The 16,024-nt window shown below is 43.4% G+C and overlaps 1 protein-coding gene across 11 annotated transcripts in view; it reads right to left on the bottom strand.

Moving 5' to 3' along the window:
- Positions 1-16,024, bottom strand: part of DYSF (dysferlin) — a 1,012,908-nt gene that overhangs the window by 541,179 nt on the left and 455,705 nt on the right. For 7 of the 11 annotated variants that reach the window (XM_085642744.1, XM_085642751.1, XM_085642743.1 and 4 more), the window contains exons 17-19: positions 10,321-10,356; positions 3,751-3,866; positions 712-825 (exon numbers count right to left, since the gene is read on the bottom strand). In XM_085642744.1, coding sequence (XP_085498870.1) covers positions 712-825; positions 3,751-3,866; positions 10,321-10,356 — 266 coding nt within the window. The remainder of the gene's footprint in view (positions 1-711; positions 826-3,750; positions 3,867-10,320; positions 10,357-16,024) is intronic. The other 4 variants (XM_085642747.1, XM_085642752.1, XM_085642753.1 and 1 more) reach the window with 1 other exon arrangement.

Below are 16,024 nucleotides of genomic sequence, written 5' to 3'. Positions count from 1 at the left end.
TGTAAACTTAGAGTGCTTAGATGTTTGCTGCATTCTGTTGGTAAGCAATATCAAAACAAATTCACATTTACTTTTAAAGAGTCTAGGTTACAATGGTATTCAAAATGTAACAGTGATAGCATGACATTTGCTGATTATATCCTTTCTGGAACATTGCATCTTGATAAATTTCTAATGTACTGAGCAGTCAATGAATTAATGTGAATGACTATATTTTGGGAAACATAGCGTGATAGCGAATTCATATTTACTTTTTTCATCAATGATAAATATATTTCTATAAATTAAATGGATTTAAAGACGAGTTGAAGGGCACCTTTAAATATCACAGACCAACTTAAATGTAGATAATGGACAGATAATACATAGGGAAGAACCTGTTTGCAGCATTGAAAATATAACATTGACAGTGATGTAATTCTGAATGGAGATGGGCCAGTCCCACAAGCAAAAGATGTCTTGGTATATTTAAATGGCAATCCCGCATGTATCTTTAATTTTTCAGGAGCCACTTTCAAATCTCTTTCTTCGGCTCAGCTTTTAAAGAGCTAATTTTCTAGGTTTCCTCATTTACTTACACTTCTTTTCCCATAGTTGGACTTCTGAACATGACCAACATTCTGGTGAAAATTGGTTAAGTGTCATGTCTAAGAAACCAATTAAACATGCATTTTTTTGGATAGCCAGTTGTCCAAACACATTTCCTTTTACCTCAACTCGTAGAACGTCATCCGAGGGAATGTCCTCCACCTTCTGCTCAGTATGCTCCACCAGTTTAGTTTCCAGTTCCAGTAGGATCCTTCCGCGGTAGGCAACACCTTCTCCCTTTAGGGTGCCATAAACAGGAGGAAGTAATAATTCAGTTACTAATTTGAATCTAATATTAGAAAGTACTCTGCAGAGAAACATGCAAGCGAAGCACTCTAGCCCATTGGAAAACCATTACACTCAGCCATGTACCTTCAGATCCCAAACCATCTCACTGTCCCTTCAGGACATTATGAGTATGACGCATGGAGAACCAAGGCAATTGCAAAGCCTTTTTTGGGTGGTCACCCCCAGTTTTTCATTTATTTGGGGACTCACCAGTTGGTAATCTTGAACTCGGCTTTCCAGTGCCAAGTATATGTCCTGTGGCCCTTACAACATGTCCATATTGGCTTAAAACCTGATTGACGCATGTATCTTTCCTATAAGTCCAAAGGTATATAGTGCAAAAAATACACTCGTCCCATGGACAGTTAAATGCCACTTGTGGACTGCAGCGCCTACTAGTGGCAGAGGAAACATGGGTTCAGGCCTACCCTCTGTAGGTTGTCTTTTAAATAACAAGAGCAACCCATGCGTCCTTGTGAGTTGGGTAAGTACAAAAGCACCAAACAATGTCCACAAGGAACTCGTTTATCTTGAGCAATTCACAATCTGCAACTAGGTAGTTGCCCAGATTTAATCATAATCAAGAATTACCTTATTTAATCATGACCCTCCATTGAGTCACAGTACAAATTATACCAAAGTAGCTATACACACTTGAGTATTCACATTCCTTAAAAAGCCCATTAACTTATTAATTTAAGGTATACCTAACTTCAGCCGAAGTAGATAATTTTATTTTGCAATTAAACACAAGTCATTGACATATGTGCATATCTTTGCACATTCGCACTGGTATTGTGAACCCCAGTGAAGAGACCATAACCTATATTAGTGAATACTGTGTGACATTGTGAAAAGGGGAAGACTGGTTATTGGTAAAATTCAAAAGGACGAGCTTAATACAAATAAAAATTAATTTAATTCCGGCTCTCTCTTTTGTATGGTGTCGACGACGTTTCGACCCTCTCTAGATACGGGTCTCATCAGGACTGTGTTTCTGGGGACAGTACAGCACAGACAGTAGCCGTGTAGGATCCTGGATGTCGGTTGCACAATAATGTACAGGAACGATAGTATCCAACAGTGTTATTATCACTATAGATGGCTGGGATACTTCAGTGGTTGGAGCAAGCCTACGGCGTTGGCTCCATGCGTATACGTGGAAGATTGGTGGTGATCACTGTTAGTATCACTTATCCTACTCCCAAGTGAGTATAACTTCTATGCGGGAATGGCTGGGCTACACGATAGGGATCAGCATAATCTGGACACAGGAACGATAATTATCCCACGTAGTTAATTTCAATGGTGATGACCAGGATACTTCAGGTCATCTGTAGAGTTCACAATGTTGGCTCCACGCGTATATATTCACGCTCTACAAGGAGGCCCAAGTGGTGTCGCTTTCCTGTTCACGATCGAGTGTTGCTTCCCGCTTGTGAACAGGAGAAGCGACACCACTTGGGCTTCCGTGTAGAGCGTGAATATATACGCGTGGAGCCAACATTGTGGAATCTACAGATGACCTGAAGTATCCCGGTCATCACCATTGAAATTAACTACGTGGGATAATTATCGTTCCTGTGCCCGGATTATGCTGATCCCTATTGTGTAGCCCAGCCATTCCCGCATAGAAGTTATACTCACTTGGGAGTAGAATAAGTGATACTAACAGTGATCGCCACCATACGTCAACGTATACGGAGCCAACGCCGTAGGCTTGCTCCAACCACTGAAGTATCCCAGCCGTCTATAGTGATAATAACACTGTTGGATACTATCGTTCCTGTACATTATTGTGCAACCGACATCCAGGATCCTACACGGCTACTGTCTGTGCTGTACTGTCCCCAGAAACACAGTCCTGATGAGACCTCATATCTAAAGAGGGTCGAAACGTCGTCGACACCATACAAAAGAGAGGGCCGGAATTAAATTAATTTTTATTTCTATTTAGCTCGTCCTTTTGAATGTTACCAATATCCTGTCTTCCCCCTTTCACAATGTCACACAGTATTCACTAATATAGGTAATGGTCTCTTCACTGGGGTTCACAATACCACTGCGAATGTGCAAAGATATGCAAATATGTCAATGACTTGTGTTTAATTGCAAAATAAAATTACCTACTTCGGCTGAAGTTAGGTATACCTTAAATTAATAAGTTAATGGGCTTTTTAAGGAATGTGAATACACAAGTGTGTATAGATACTTTGGTATAATTTGTACTGTGACTCAATGGAGGGTCATAATTAAATAAGGTAAATCTTGATTATGAGCTACTTTAGTTGCAGATTGTGAATTGCTCAAGATAAATGAGTTCCTTGTGGACATAGTTTGGTGCCTCTGTAGGTTGTCAGCAGCAACTTGATCCCTGCTGCACAGACCTGTCGAAATCACCTGATTTTACATATTAAATAAGTCAGCCCTAAGCACATCTTTCTGCTCACAAGGCCGGGTGCATAAAATGTAAAAGTGGAACATGTGTGACATTAGAAATGGCATTAGAAGTGACTGGGCCCAAAACGACATTGTCGTTGGCCAGACTGTTATTAGCATATAGGAAAAGTCAAAGTTTAGATTATATACTTTACTCTATAACCGTCGCTATGTACGAGCTACAGACCCCATTCGAAGACTTATTTTTATATTTAACCCGCTGCTGACATCTATTGTGACCTGACAGTCACTTGCTCGACCTCTGCATGATCACCTAAATCTTCTTCTTTCATTGCTTTGAAAACTGATTGCTATTAAATTGGGTAACACTAACACAAGTTATTTACAGCACTTGGAAACAGCTGGAGTCTGCTTTGAAGCGCTAAATAAAAATTAAATTTATTATAAATTATTTCCAGCACAATATAGTCGTACCTTTCCAAAGTTGAGCTCTTCATATGGATCTGGAAATCCTGTAAATTCTCGAGGGCTCCCATAGAGGTTCACGAAACAAGGTCCAAACGTCGGCAGAAATCCCAGGCTATCGTCAACTAAAACACAGTAGGTAAAGTTAGAGGTAGGACCTCAACATACAAATATTACTCATTCTTGCTTGCTAATTACAGCTGGACGATGGTGACAACAACACCACATACAGGACCATTTACTACTTTACAAACATATTTGCTGTACTGTAGAGGGATACATCTGATGAGAAACTAAGATATGGAAATCTGGAATTTTTCACTGTATCAAAGGTTTATGTTTGTGTTTATTGGTATTTATTGAGCCCGCAGATGACACTGGGACTCCCTACCAGTATACATCACTCTGCAACTTGGCTAGTTAGAGTGGACCAGGAGAGGAAATGGAGTGGTGTATGCTTAAAACAGGGAAAAAGTGTGGTGCTATAAAGTTCCTACTTACAACAGGAGATCGTTTCTAATGTGAGTGGAGAGCAGTGAGGAAGGCCTGTCCCTTGGACTGTTTCTTCCAGAATCCTAGGGTGGCCGATCTGCCTGGCCAATGATAAGCATGACTGTCTACCATGGGCATAACAGGGGAATGAATCTGCCGGAAATGTGTGGTCCTGGTTGTGGTATGCGCGGTATGACGAAATAAGGCAAGGGTAGTCCTTTCTTATACCGCAAGACATTGCAGGTAAGGAAGAGCAGGAGTGAAACTGAGATACGAACAAAGACTTGAAAGTAAAGCATGCAACGTTCAGCTGTCTTTGTATATGCTTTATGCATGACAGATGTGGATTATGGAACCTGGGCAGGGCAAGGATTATTTTTATGAAGGTGTCGCAAGCTGGTAGAAGCTAATATCAATCACTGATGTCACCGTGATGCCACTTGCTGGGATCGGATTAAATCAGCGGCCACCAGACAACTCAAATTTCTATGTACGTGGCTGAAGTGAGTACTGGTCCACGGAGGTCGAAATCCCTGCTCTCGGGCATTAGTACTAGTTGTATTCTAGTATGCCAAATGCTGTACAGAGAACTAACGACGGATGTTTGTTTGCGTACTCTACTACAATGCCTCATATAAAGAATGTACATTTTGACGCAAAGAGCAGGAAACACAAGGCAAGCTTCAAGTTGGAAAACCTGCACTAGTAGTCATGGCGATGAAAGAATTGAAGCTGAGTGCTTCCACCTAGTCTACCCTTGTGAGATGTCCTTTCTCTTCTACAGATTTTAAAATGTTGCTATTCTGTTGTTATAATCGGTTGACAGGGTGAGGGTGGAGTGTGTGGGGCAAAAATGTGAGAACAAGGTGTGGATTGGGACCTATCATCGGCCTGGGAAATAAAGATGGTGAAGGGAATCAATTTCCAACTTTCCATGCTCAAAGGTTTCTACAATTCTTGAGGTACTAACCACTTAAGAAGCTTACCAGTGCCTGCCATGCCATTCCTCGAATACTGCAATGTAATCAATAGCAGGGCCGGCTTTAGCGCTCAGTGCGACAATGCTTGTTGGCGCCCCCAGTGACCACCTCCACTACGGATTCCTTCATAACTATCCCTTCACAGTGCCCCTCAAGCCTCCAAAGCCACTCTCTCTCAGATGCATTTAATTCATTTTATAGTGCCACTCCTATCAGTGTAAGGCGTCAGAACACTTTACATCACACACATTACACAGACACAATCAATCATGAGTGTGTAAATCAGTGTATAGGAAATGTTACATAAGACAGAGGACAAGAAGGTATAGAAGTCACAGATCATCCATACTTGTGGGCAGGATAGTTTAATGCTTGGTCAGGAGAATCAGAAACTTCAAATTTAAAACCAAACACCATGGTTAGGGGGGGGTTCTCTTATTTAATAAGAATTGATTTCTACCCAAATGAACCCAATTTGCAACATGAGGATAATGAAAAACTGGGTGAAATCATAACGATCCAGCCTATACCAAGCCGTTTTCAAGCAGCTCTTTGATTACAGTTTCTTGCTCACTGCTCTCCATTAGGATTTTAATTCATAAAAAGCTAGCAACCATATTGTCTCTCCGACAAAATAGTAACCCACTGGCCTATTTACATTCCATTATATGCACTTTGTGATATGCACATTCTTTGCAGCAGGCATATTACCCCTCTGCGCTACCTCAGGATGAGTAGAAACTTCCATTACACAAACCTCCGATCTCGCTCTCTCTCCAGGAACTACATTAATCACTGGAGTCATTTGGACTTTTTTATTCTTGGCTGAGAATTGCTGGAGGTCAAGAAAGCAGCAGCAGGTGCTTTTAAAACCATAAATATTGGCGCCCCCACACCAAGCCAGCAGCCGGTGCGGTGGCACCGGTCGCACCGCCCTAGAGCCAGCCCTGATCAATAGTGAGCTCCCAAAAAGGCACTGACCGTCTACGACAAGAACAAAGCAGGTCCAGTGGGGCAGATCTTCCCATGAAAAAGCAACATGGCGCAAAGCCCGCTTAAAAACACGTGATCCCATTCACGGTTTGCATTCAACTTAAAATCCTCTATGTGCACAAGGGCTTCTGAAAATAGGCGATCTACCACAATTTCAAATTTTACACATCTCCTTGACAAGATATTCACTCTGTAATATCGACCACTATAATATTGTAAAGGTAAGTTGTGCGGTAATGGGGTGTATTATATGGAATGGTTGTGCAATTTCACTGTGTAATGCACTTACCAACCCCTTTACGCTAGTTTTCGTTTGTCAAACCTTCAGCTAAACCATGGATCTCTTTGGCTCTGAGCAGCAAAGCTTACACAAAGGAACAAGTGTAAAACATTTAAACAGCACCAAAACAATTGAAGAAGAAATCAACAAGGTACCTAAGAAATCCAAAATCCAATTATAAAAGTATACTGTATTATCATGTTGTTTTAGACACCACAACAAAAAGATCCACCGGAGAGTGCCAGAGATATGGATTTTACAAGGTACAGTAAATATGCACTTTCTAGTCAACCACAAACCAGCATTGGCAATTTCAACAAATTTGACGCATTGAAAATGTTTGAGCAAAACCTTTTGGCTAGTTGCATTGCAGTCGGTTAGAGTTACTTTGGGAAGCTAGTCAGGGGACCAGTAAGGCCCTCAGAAACAGTTACCTCAGTAGGTGAAGCAGCCTTCAGTCAGTTCCTGGCACTTTTATCCTTTGCTGTAGGTTCCTATGGAAGTGGTCCTGATGCAAGGGATACAGGAGCCCAAAGATGCTCAAGAATGTTATGGATGCGATGTGAATGATGGGGGTCCTCCTGCATCTACTCCCCAGTCCACAAAGGGGGTGATCAAATCCTGGTCACAGGTTTGACATCCATCAAAGTCCTCTCGGTCTTCGTAGAAATCCAGCCACCCGGTATGGAAGTCACAGCCAAACCCTTCCCTGGACGATAACTCGTCTTCTGGGTGACCAAGTTGCACTACGACGACTCTCCCGTGTCTAGTAGACTCAGGTGCAACTTCAACCGTCAGGTGCTGGTCTCTGGTGCTGCATGGCGGCTGTTTCCAGAGGTCTAAATGTTTTTGGCTAGCAGCTTGCCCCAGCCGGTTTCTTCAGTTGTTGTGGCCTTGTGCTGCGAACTGGAGGTCAGCCAACTGACCCTTGGAGTCTCTTGCTTCGACTGGGATCCGGAGATGACTTCTTCACAAGCAGGACACAGCAGGCACAATACCTTCCCCTTTGCCAGTCACCAGGTTCAGCAGGTGCAGTCCATGTCAGTACATCCTCTCTATGCCAGTTTCACATTGCAGCAGGGCAGTCCTTCTTTAGTCCTTCTTCCAGTCCAGTCGAGATCTGAGTTCTGGGTGCCAGGGTTGCCATTTCTATGCTCAGAAAGTGCCCTCAGGGTAAACGCGGTCAGTAGCCAAAGGGCTACTAAGTTCCCTATCTCCCGATGACCACTTCCTGTGAAGTGTGGTATCTGGCTATCCCAAGATGCACCATTCTTCACTCTACCAACATGGCTGAACCCCTCTCGGAGTCCAGAGCTCCCAACCCCAACCCAGAGGTGTGGCTACCAAGGGTGCTACATGCCCCTGGAGAACAGGTTTGGCAACTGGTTTCCCTGTCCCTAGTGCTGGCCTGTATACCTAGACAATGGTGTCTCTCCCAAGTGTTAACCATTTGCCCTTTAAAGGTGGCATCTCCTTTGGAGCTCACCTTTTGGACCAACATCCGTGTGGCTTCCAGTGCACACTTCTATTGTCTCATTTCCTGGGAGTTGTTAGCACATCTCCCCAGGAGGGTAGAAAGCGGTCTCAGGGACAGGCTCCTTTTACAAGCATGAAGGGCACAGGAGAGTAAAGGCAACAAAGCGGCAACTCTGTAAACGTTGCACACTTCAACATCTTACATTAATGCCGACTTGAAAATCAAGTCGGGCTTAATGTAACGATGTTTTTAATACCTTGGAGTATAGAATTTGGTCACACCGTTCAGGAGTTTTCACAGCTGAGGGGTCAGCGTGTAATCCTGTATTTGACAATGGGGCAACCAAATCGTTCCACAATAAAAACAACAGTTTTGTGTTTGCCCTATAATACGCTGCATCCTGCCTTAAGGCTCGGTAGGCCTGCCATAGGGATGACTTACACATATTTCAGGGGGAGGTTTGGCTTTGCTATTGTTTTAAATGACAAAGTCGGGCTAGCACTTGAAGACTCCTCTTCCAGTCTGCACAGGGGACTGGCAGGCTTGCTTTTACTTGTGTCACACTCAGGGTGGCAGAACCAGTGCTGCAATCCCTGGGGTGAACTTATAATTTAAATGCCCTTAGTACCATATACTAGGGACTTATTGGTAAGTTAGCCTATGCCAATTGGGTATAGCCAATGTAACATACACATTTTGGAGTCAGGACACTGGCACAGACGTCTGGTTAGACAGGCCTCAGTGCACTCTCAGAGTTGCAAAAACCATCAGTATACGTCCAAAATCTTTGGGGTGACCATAGAAAAAGAGACATTTCCTGACATACGTATATACATGTAAGTCTAAATGTACTATTCTTAGGTCCATAGTTGTGTACCTTACAACATATACATCTTCACGAATAGGGTGCTCAGAATACTAAACCTACGCTCACCTGAGTATTCTTTGCTTTGTGGTATTGTGGTGGGTGATATTGTGGAGTCAATATTTTGGGAATATGATATTTTGTTACTTGATACAGCCTTGGAAAATGTGCCTGCAGAATCAGACCACCTAACGGTGTAACAACTAAAACCCTACCATCGGCCACCAGGCAGAATCTGCCAACATAAGTTCAAGCAGTCAAAATGCAGAGGAATCGAACGGTAAACGACGTTTACAACAAAACTTTTTTTCCGCAGGGAATGACAATGCGGTCGTTACAATGACCGCGTTGTGATTCCGCATAGCATTACTCCGCAAGTCGGAAGAACGACTTGCGGAGGGGGGAAGGTGTTGGATTTAAGATCCAACACCTTCCCTACTGTCCGCACAGACTGGAGTTAGAATAGTAAATTATACTATTCCAACATCCAGCTCCCCCCTCCGCAAGTCGTTGTTCCGACTTGCGGAGTAATGTTATGCGGAATCACAACGCGGTCGTTGTGATTCCCTGCGGAAAAAAGAATGCGGGATAAGGAGGCATATTCGAATCGAACACTCAAACATTATTAACCCATCCTTGACAGCATGCCCAAACAGTCTGCTCTCCAGAAGACTCCTGAAACCCAGTCTTTTCAGGCATGCTAATGACAGATATTTTTACCACCCAACTCTTTTGTCCAGTATTCTGCCCTTGACATATGTCATACAACTTGCATCCCTAAAATTAATAACCATAACAACACAGCCCACACAATCCGAATATCCCGCACTCTAAAATAGGCATTACAAGGGCCGCAGATGGATGAGATACCATTTCAGGAATTGTAAGATTAATTTGTGCTTCATGAATGTATTGATATCTGGTCATAGCATAACAGATGGTACTACTCACACGAACCATAGCCCAGCTAGGGTTTAAATCTCAATTTTAGATATGTACTAAGAGAATACATCACCTGTCTCTGGGTTTAACCAGTACTGAACAAAACTGAAAACATTTACACAAATATTGAAAAGCTTTACACAAAAGTGTGAAATAAACAAGAGCAAAATAATTCAGTTTTTAGGAAATTTAAGCGGTATACCTAATTTTCATCCAAAAACAGTAAATACATTCATCACTGCATCAAAGCTACATCTGATCAGCAGTACATAGAGGCATTTTCTTAAGAACATTTCACATTTTTTGTTTAACATGATGACTACATGACTGTTTGTAGGGTGTGAAACATTTAAAATGAGTTATGTCAATTTGTGAAAATGAGTTACGCAAAAAAGTCTCAAGTGAAATGCAATCATGTAAAATGATAACATTGTTAAATATGACATCACTGTTTCTTCCCAAACAGTTGCTCAAACTCTCCAGCTGCACTCAAACCTGCTAAGAAACAAGAATAGATTAGACCATGAATGGATATTTTCAAGTAACCTACAGGGTGAGACTTCAAGGGACTTCCGGGGTGGCTCATCTGAAGCACAAAGAAACAGATCAAGGTTAGGTAGGGAGTGGAAAATCAAAAGGGGGCACATTCAAGGGGGGGAGCAATGACTAGCTGGTTAAGCAAATGTTAGTGTGCAGCCAAGCCAGCACTCATTTGACTTCCAATATAAAATAAAATATTATATGAAATGTATATTTAGAACATATACAGCAAAGCGCCTGAAATTGTAAGGCATATGAAGATAAAAGCGAGTAGTGAGTTATTTTTCAAGTAATTTGACTTTATATGTTTTTATATATGTGGGAATAGAACTATTGTGAAATGGTCTTTACATTAATTTTAACCACGTAGCTATGTTTCGGTTATGTAGTGGCATGGGCCAGCTTCAGGGTGGATTTCAATCAGGTTTGAGTTTTGATGATACCAAACCTCTTGAGTCATCCAGCAGAAAATAGGCAATGAAAGATCGATTTTAGCTACTTTTAGGGGCCGATTCTGATCCTGTAGTTTTTTTTCCCGTCTGACTCGTATCGGTAAATATTTCCATACAAATCGTACAAGTCCCGTCCGACCCGTGAAGTACGATTCGTACGGGAAAAATACAACATTTCCCAATCCGATTTGTACGGATCGGCCCGATCCTTACCAATCGGATCGGGAAAAGTTGTACCAGACGGACCCGGACACTTTTCCGTACAAATTGTAAAAATGCAGTCCCACCGTACTAGTACAATCCGGACCGGCTTTCCGATTTACGATTTGTACGGAAAACGTACCGTACACGGGGAATGCCATAACCCGCTACGAAGCAAACTTTGTACGACTCGTATCCCGGGAAAAGTTGTTCCCGGGGTGCGAGTCGTACAGGGGTACGAGTCGTACAGGCATACACCCCTGTGCGTTGTGTAGGTACGATGCGTACCCCAACATCGCGTATGTACGGTGCGTACTTACGCGATGTTGGGGTATGTGATGTTGGGCTACGCGATGTTGTGGTACGCGATGTTGGGGTTACGCACAGTACATACGCGATGTTGGGGTACGCACCGTACTTACACAACGCACGGGGGTGTATGCCTGTACGACTCGTACCCCTGGGGACTCTGCTTTTACAGCTGTTTTTGGCTCCCATAAGAAAAGAGCCGTACGGAGTGCCGTAAGGACGAATCGTACTTGCTGGCCTGGAAAACGCTGCTTAAATACATACAGACGTCGCGTGCAAGCTGTTCCGGATCAGAATCGTTGGTATATTTTAGCTGTATGGTCTTTTGTACGATTTGTATGGAAAGAGGCTTTCTGTGCGAATCGTACTTCCTAGGTTGTAAGAAAAGTTTACCGGGTACAAGTTGTACGGGAAAAACGCTCCATACAACGATTTGTACAGCCTTTTTCCAGGATTGGATTCGGCCCCTTAGTGTGGAGTCTATTCAGAGGGAATGCTATAATCTCTATTACTTTGATTAAAATGGCTCAACACCAATCTACTAGTCTTGTCTATCACAAAAAATTCTAAGATAGCAGGTTTGCTTTCCTCCTTATTTTACTACAAAAATGTTTTATTTTAAAGGAGCTCTATAAAATATTTTTCAACCTACACCACTGTGTGCAAAACGTAGCATTTGTAATAAACAAAACTGTGAAAGTTTACAAATTGAGGCTTGCTTTAGGGATTTTCAGCAGCTGCAAATTCAGGATCAGGAGTATGAAAATGTGTGTTCCCAGAAGGAGCGGCAGGAGTGGTGAGGCACCGGGAAAGTGGTGAACACCGAAACACTATACTTTTGGGGTATTCACCATCATTTCCAATGCTGTTTCACACCTAGTTTCCCACTTGTATTTAGGCTACTGGTACAGATTTGGAGGGACTACCCATGAGGTAACGCCGCACACAACATTCCCTATACTGTAGGGTGAGTGAAATTCCATAAAAGTCCAACATAAGAGAGGAAAGGAGAAGAACTGCAGAAATAATTGATTCAGCACCGATTTTTGCACGTTTTCCCCATATTGTGGACATTTTTGTCCTTATTTTTCCAAGTGAAATGTGCCGGGAGAAATTACTCCATAAAACCAGGAATTCTGTCATATTGCTAATGAGGGCCTTGGCAGCACAGAAAGTGCATGAACATTGGATGCAGACATTACCGTAACATCTCCAAATTTTTCAGAAGTTGTAGAGGAAACTCTTTCATAATGCGGAAAAAATATAAAGTGGGAAAAAAGATTACCTTCACCACAAAACCCAACTTTTCAATGTGGAAAATCTGCCTGTATAGGTCTCGCCATATGCACTGAAAGGCTGAAATGTTCTAAACACATGCCTTGATGTGTCAAAGTTTATGACATTTAACACAGCTGGATGAAGGAAGAACTGCTTGTCGAGGACAACTGAATGTAAAAGGGTGGTTGGCAGCTGTCTGCCGTCAAATTGAATGGCCTTCGATAGACTTAGGGGTCTATTAGGATGGCGGGCGGATGGCCGCCGCTGGGCCGGCGGTGGCAACCGCCTGCGATCGCAACCCTGAAAACTGCCGGTCCCATTAGCATGGCGGTGACAACTGCGGCAGTGAGAATCTCCGCCTGCCACTTTTCTGCTGGTACCTGTCCGCACACATGCCTAGTGGGCGGAACTGGACCGCTACAACGATAACGGTGCAGGGCCGGGCTCCGCCGGCATGATTATTATCATAACCATGCCGGCGGTAGCCAGCGTTTCCACGGCAGTGGAACCGCCATGGAAAGGCATGCAGAGAATGTCTCCGGGGGCCCATTGCGGTCTCCAATGTGTTTGGGGGGGTGTGGGTGCACTGGGGGGGTCCCTGTACCAGGTGGCAGGCACTGTGCAGTGCCTGCCACTCAGTGCAGTGACATTCATGACGCGCTCCTTTTCACACTGCGGCGGTGCTGCTGGCAGCAGCAACCGTCGCATTGTTCATCGCCAGAATCCAACCGTTGCAGTCAGATTTCGACTGCGGAGCATCCTAATTAGACGGGCGGTTATGCTGCAGTCCTTGCATGTGGTCTTTTCCTGCACCATGGCGGTCGGGTAGATTTTTCGACCGCCATCCTAATAGGCCCCTAAGTGTCTACTTGGCCAGTAGTGGCTGGTCCTCTGACCACAGTTGAGGGGTCTTGATCTTACTGACTTACCTTTTAGACTCTGGCCCAGAGCAAAAGAGACAAGGGAAGGAAATGGAGAAAGACAGGAAAACAGTGGCAAAGGGACAAGGCAGGAGTTATATAAAAACCTGTAAGAGTGAGATGAAGGGACAGGAAGTTTAGAAGGATGGAACAAAGAGGCCTGAGGTGGAATAAAAAGGGATAAGTCTTGGGATTTACAAATCCTGAATTCTACAGTCCTAGCCATAGGCTTTGCAAGACACATTTTTTTTTCCAATTAATTACCGTTTGATACTATGAATCTAAATGGAGTACATTCATTTTCAATGTACTCCTAAATCTACATTTGACCGCCTTCTTTAACAAGGGATCACATGTTCATACCCTGGTGTTTCCACTGCCCTTTCCTCCATGGCCACTTGGTGACAAGCACGTCTAGTTGTGGCAAGATAGCTCAGCGAGTAAACTAGCGCTGATGTTTTAAGTGATTTGCAGGTCAAAATTGCAAAACCTGGCAAAGCCGACTCAGCCTTCCATCCTTGTCAGATCACTAAATTCTGCCCTAATGTAAGTGCCCAGCCATTTGGTATCCAAGCATCATTTCTTGAAGCATTAAAAAAAACTAGCATTCTTGTTCTGTGCAGCATACTCTTTTTTTTCAATCAGAGAGGTTAGTTTATGGCATTCAAGGTCTGCCAGGCTGTGCGAGAGAAACCTTTTTACACTTCAGCATAATTTAAAATGTTTATTTTTCTCTATTTTTGTGTGGCCTCATTTTATTTAATTATATTGAGCAATTATTTTGTGCGATTATGAGTTAGGGTCCGATTACGAGCCACCATTGCATCCTGCTGGTCTGACCGCCTGCAGCTACCCTAGCAGTCCGACCGCCTGATCACGAGAAGGGCGGGCGGACCGCTGCCAGACAGCTGCCACCACCAACATGTCTGCTGCCGCGGGTGCACTGTCAGCAGTGGCCCATAGAGGCAGTACGGCATTTCCACCGCCAGGCTGATCACAATGTCTTTCCGCTGACCTTTATACAGCAGGGACGCTGCCAAGAAAAGGTCGGCAGAGCGGCAGGTTTTGGGTTGCAAACATGTCTCCAAGGGAGTGTGCCTTTGAGACATGTTACTGGTGCCAGCTGTGTTTGCCCCCATGCCATCTGCACTGGTGCACGCTCTGTTTCTACTGCAGACTGTGCTGCCGGGAAACAGTACGTCCGACTGCCCGGGAGCTTTGCAGCATGGCTGGCATTGGTCGCAGGCTCTTTCCTAGAGCCACAGCTTGTCGCCGCCATGACTGCACTGCCGACACACCACCAGTCACGCAGTAATGTTGAAATGCAGCGGTCAGGATGCCGCCGGTTTGGCATTGTGTTCCCGACCACCGCCGCTGGGGGCTGGTGGTGTGTCTGCCAGGGTCGTTATCAGGCCCTTAATTATTTTGTTTCCCAATGGGACCCTGTTTTATAGTTTCTTCAGCATATAAAAACATGTAAAATTAATGTTTTTTTGATGAATCCTTAGCGAGTGCCAGCTGCAATCTGCATATTCAAAAATGTTCATGCATGAATAAATTAATAAGCAAATAAGGATTAGAGGCATGCTAAAACGTAAAATATTATCCAAGGAAGGTAAAAACGGAGGAACTGCCCAGCTGTCATGCAGGAAATAGTTAAGGGGGCACAGCTTCAAAAAGGATCTTGATGGGTGCATTGATGAAAAGTAAAAAAACTATAGGATAGCCGCCCAATTCTGGAAATTACATATTCTTACCTAAAGCTGACAGTGGGTCACTCCATAATGTACTATACACATTGGTTCTCTGGGGCCAGATGGAGGAATATCTGGTCGCAAAAGACTAGTCGCAAATTGCAACCAGTATTTTTGTGACCAGAAAAGACTTTTGTCACAACCTGACCTACCTCATGAATATTAATGAGGTACTCCGCAAGTTGAGACTCACTGTGATTGGAAGCCATGTCAGGGATGGTGGCCTAGTAGAATCACTAGTCCTCCATGTCTGTTATCACATTTAAATAAATCAAAACCAAGCTGCATTTAAAAAGAAAGTTTTTTAGTTTTTTTTTAAGTTTGTTTGAGAATTTGCAGTGGTCCCGTGGACAACTGCGTACTCCCCAATGAACTTTCTTTAACATTCACAAAGGAAAGAGGTCGTAAAGGGACCCCTTCTCTTTTTTCAAATAGGTCACAACCCCAATTTGGGGGTCAGTAACTTTTGAACTGGTTTACGACAGCTATTTCAATCCTAAACCAACAATAAATATGGATAGGTACGCCTACAATAAGCCCCTTCCATATAGCAATAACTTATGCATTTCTAAACCCATTTTAGCAGTCGGTATAAGCAATTTTGTCGTCGCAAACACTGATTGGAGAGATTATGATAAAAAAAAGCTTAGCACATCGAGTGCATCAGCATTTACAGTCTGATTTCGATCTTGGGTGATGGGATAATCTATCACAAACGTGACGGCTATCCTGCCCGTCGTATTAGAAGTCCATTATATCCTATAGAACTTGTAATACGGCAGACGGGATATCAGTCACGT

This window comes from Triturus cristatus, chromosome 2_2 (assembly GCF_964204655.1).
Source record: "Triturus cristatus chromosome 2_2, aTriCri1.1, whole genome shotgun sequence".
Classification (NCBI taxonomy): domain Eukaryota; kingdom Metazoa; phylum Chordata; class Amphibia; order Caudata; family Salamandridae; genus Triturus; species Triturus cristatus.
The sequence above is the reverse complement of the archived record's forward strand: the minus strand, read 5'-3'. Positions and strand labels throughout refer to the sequence as shown.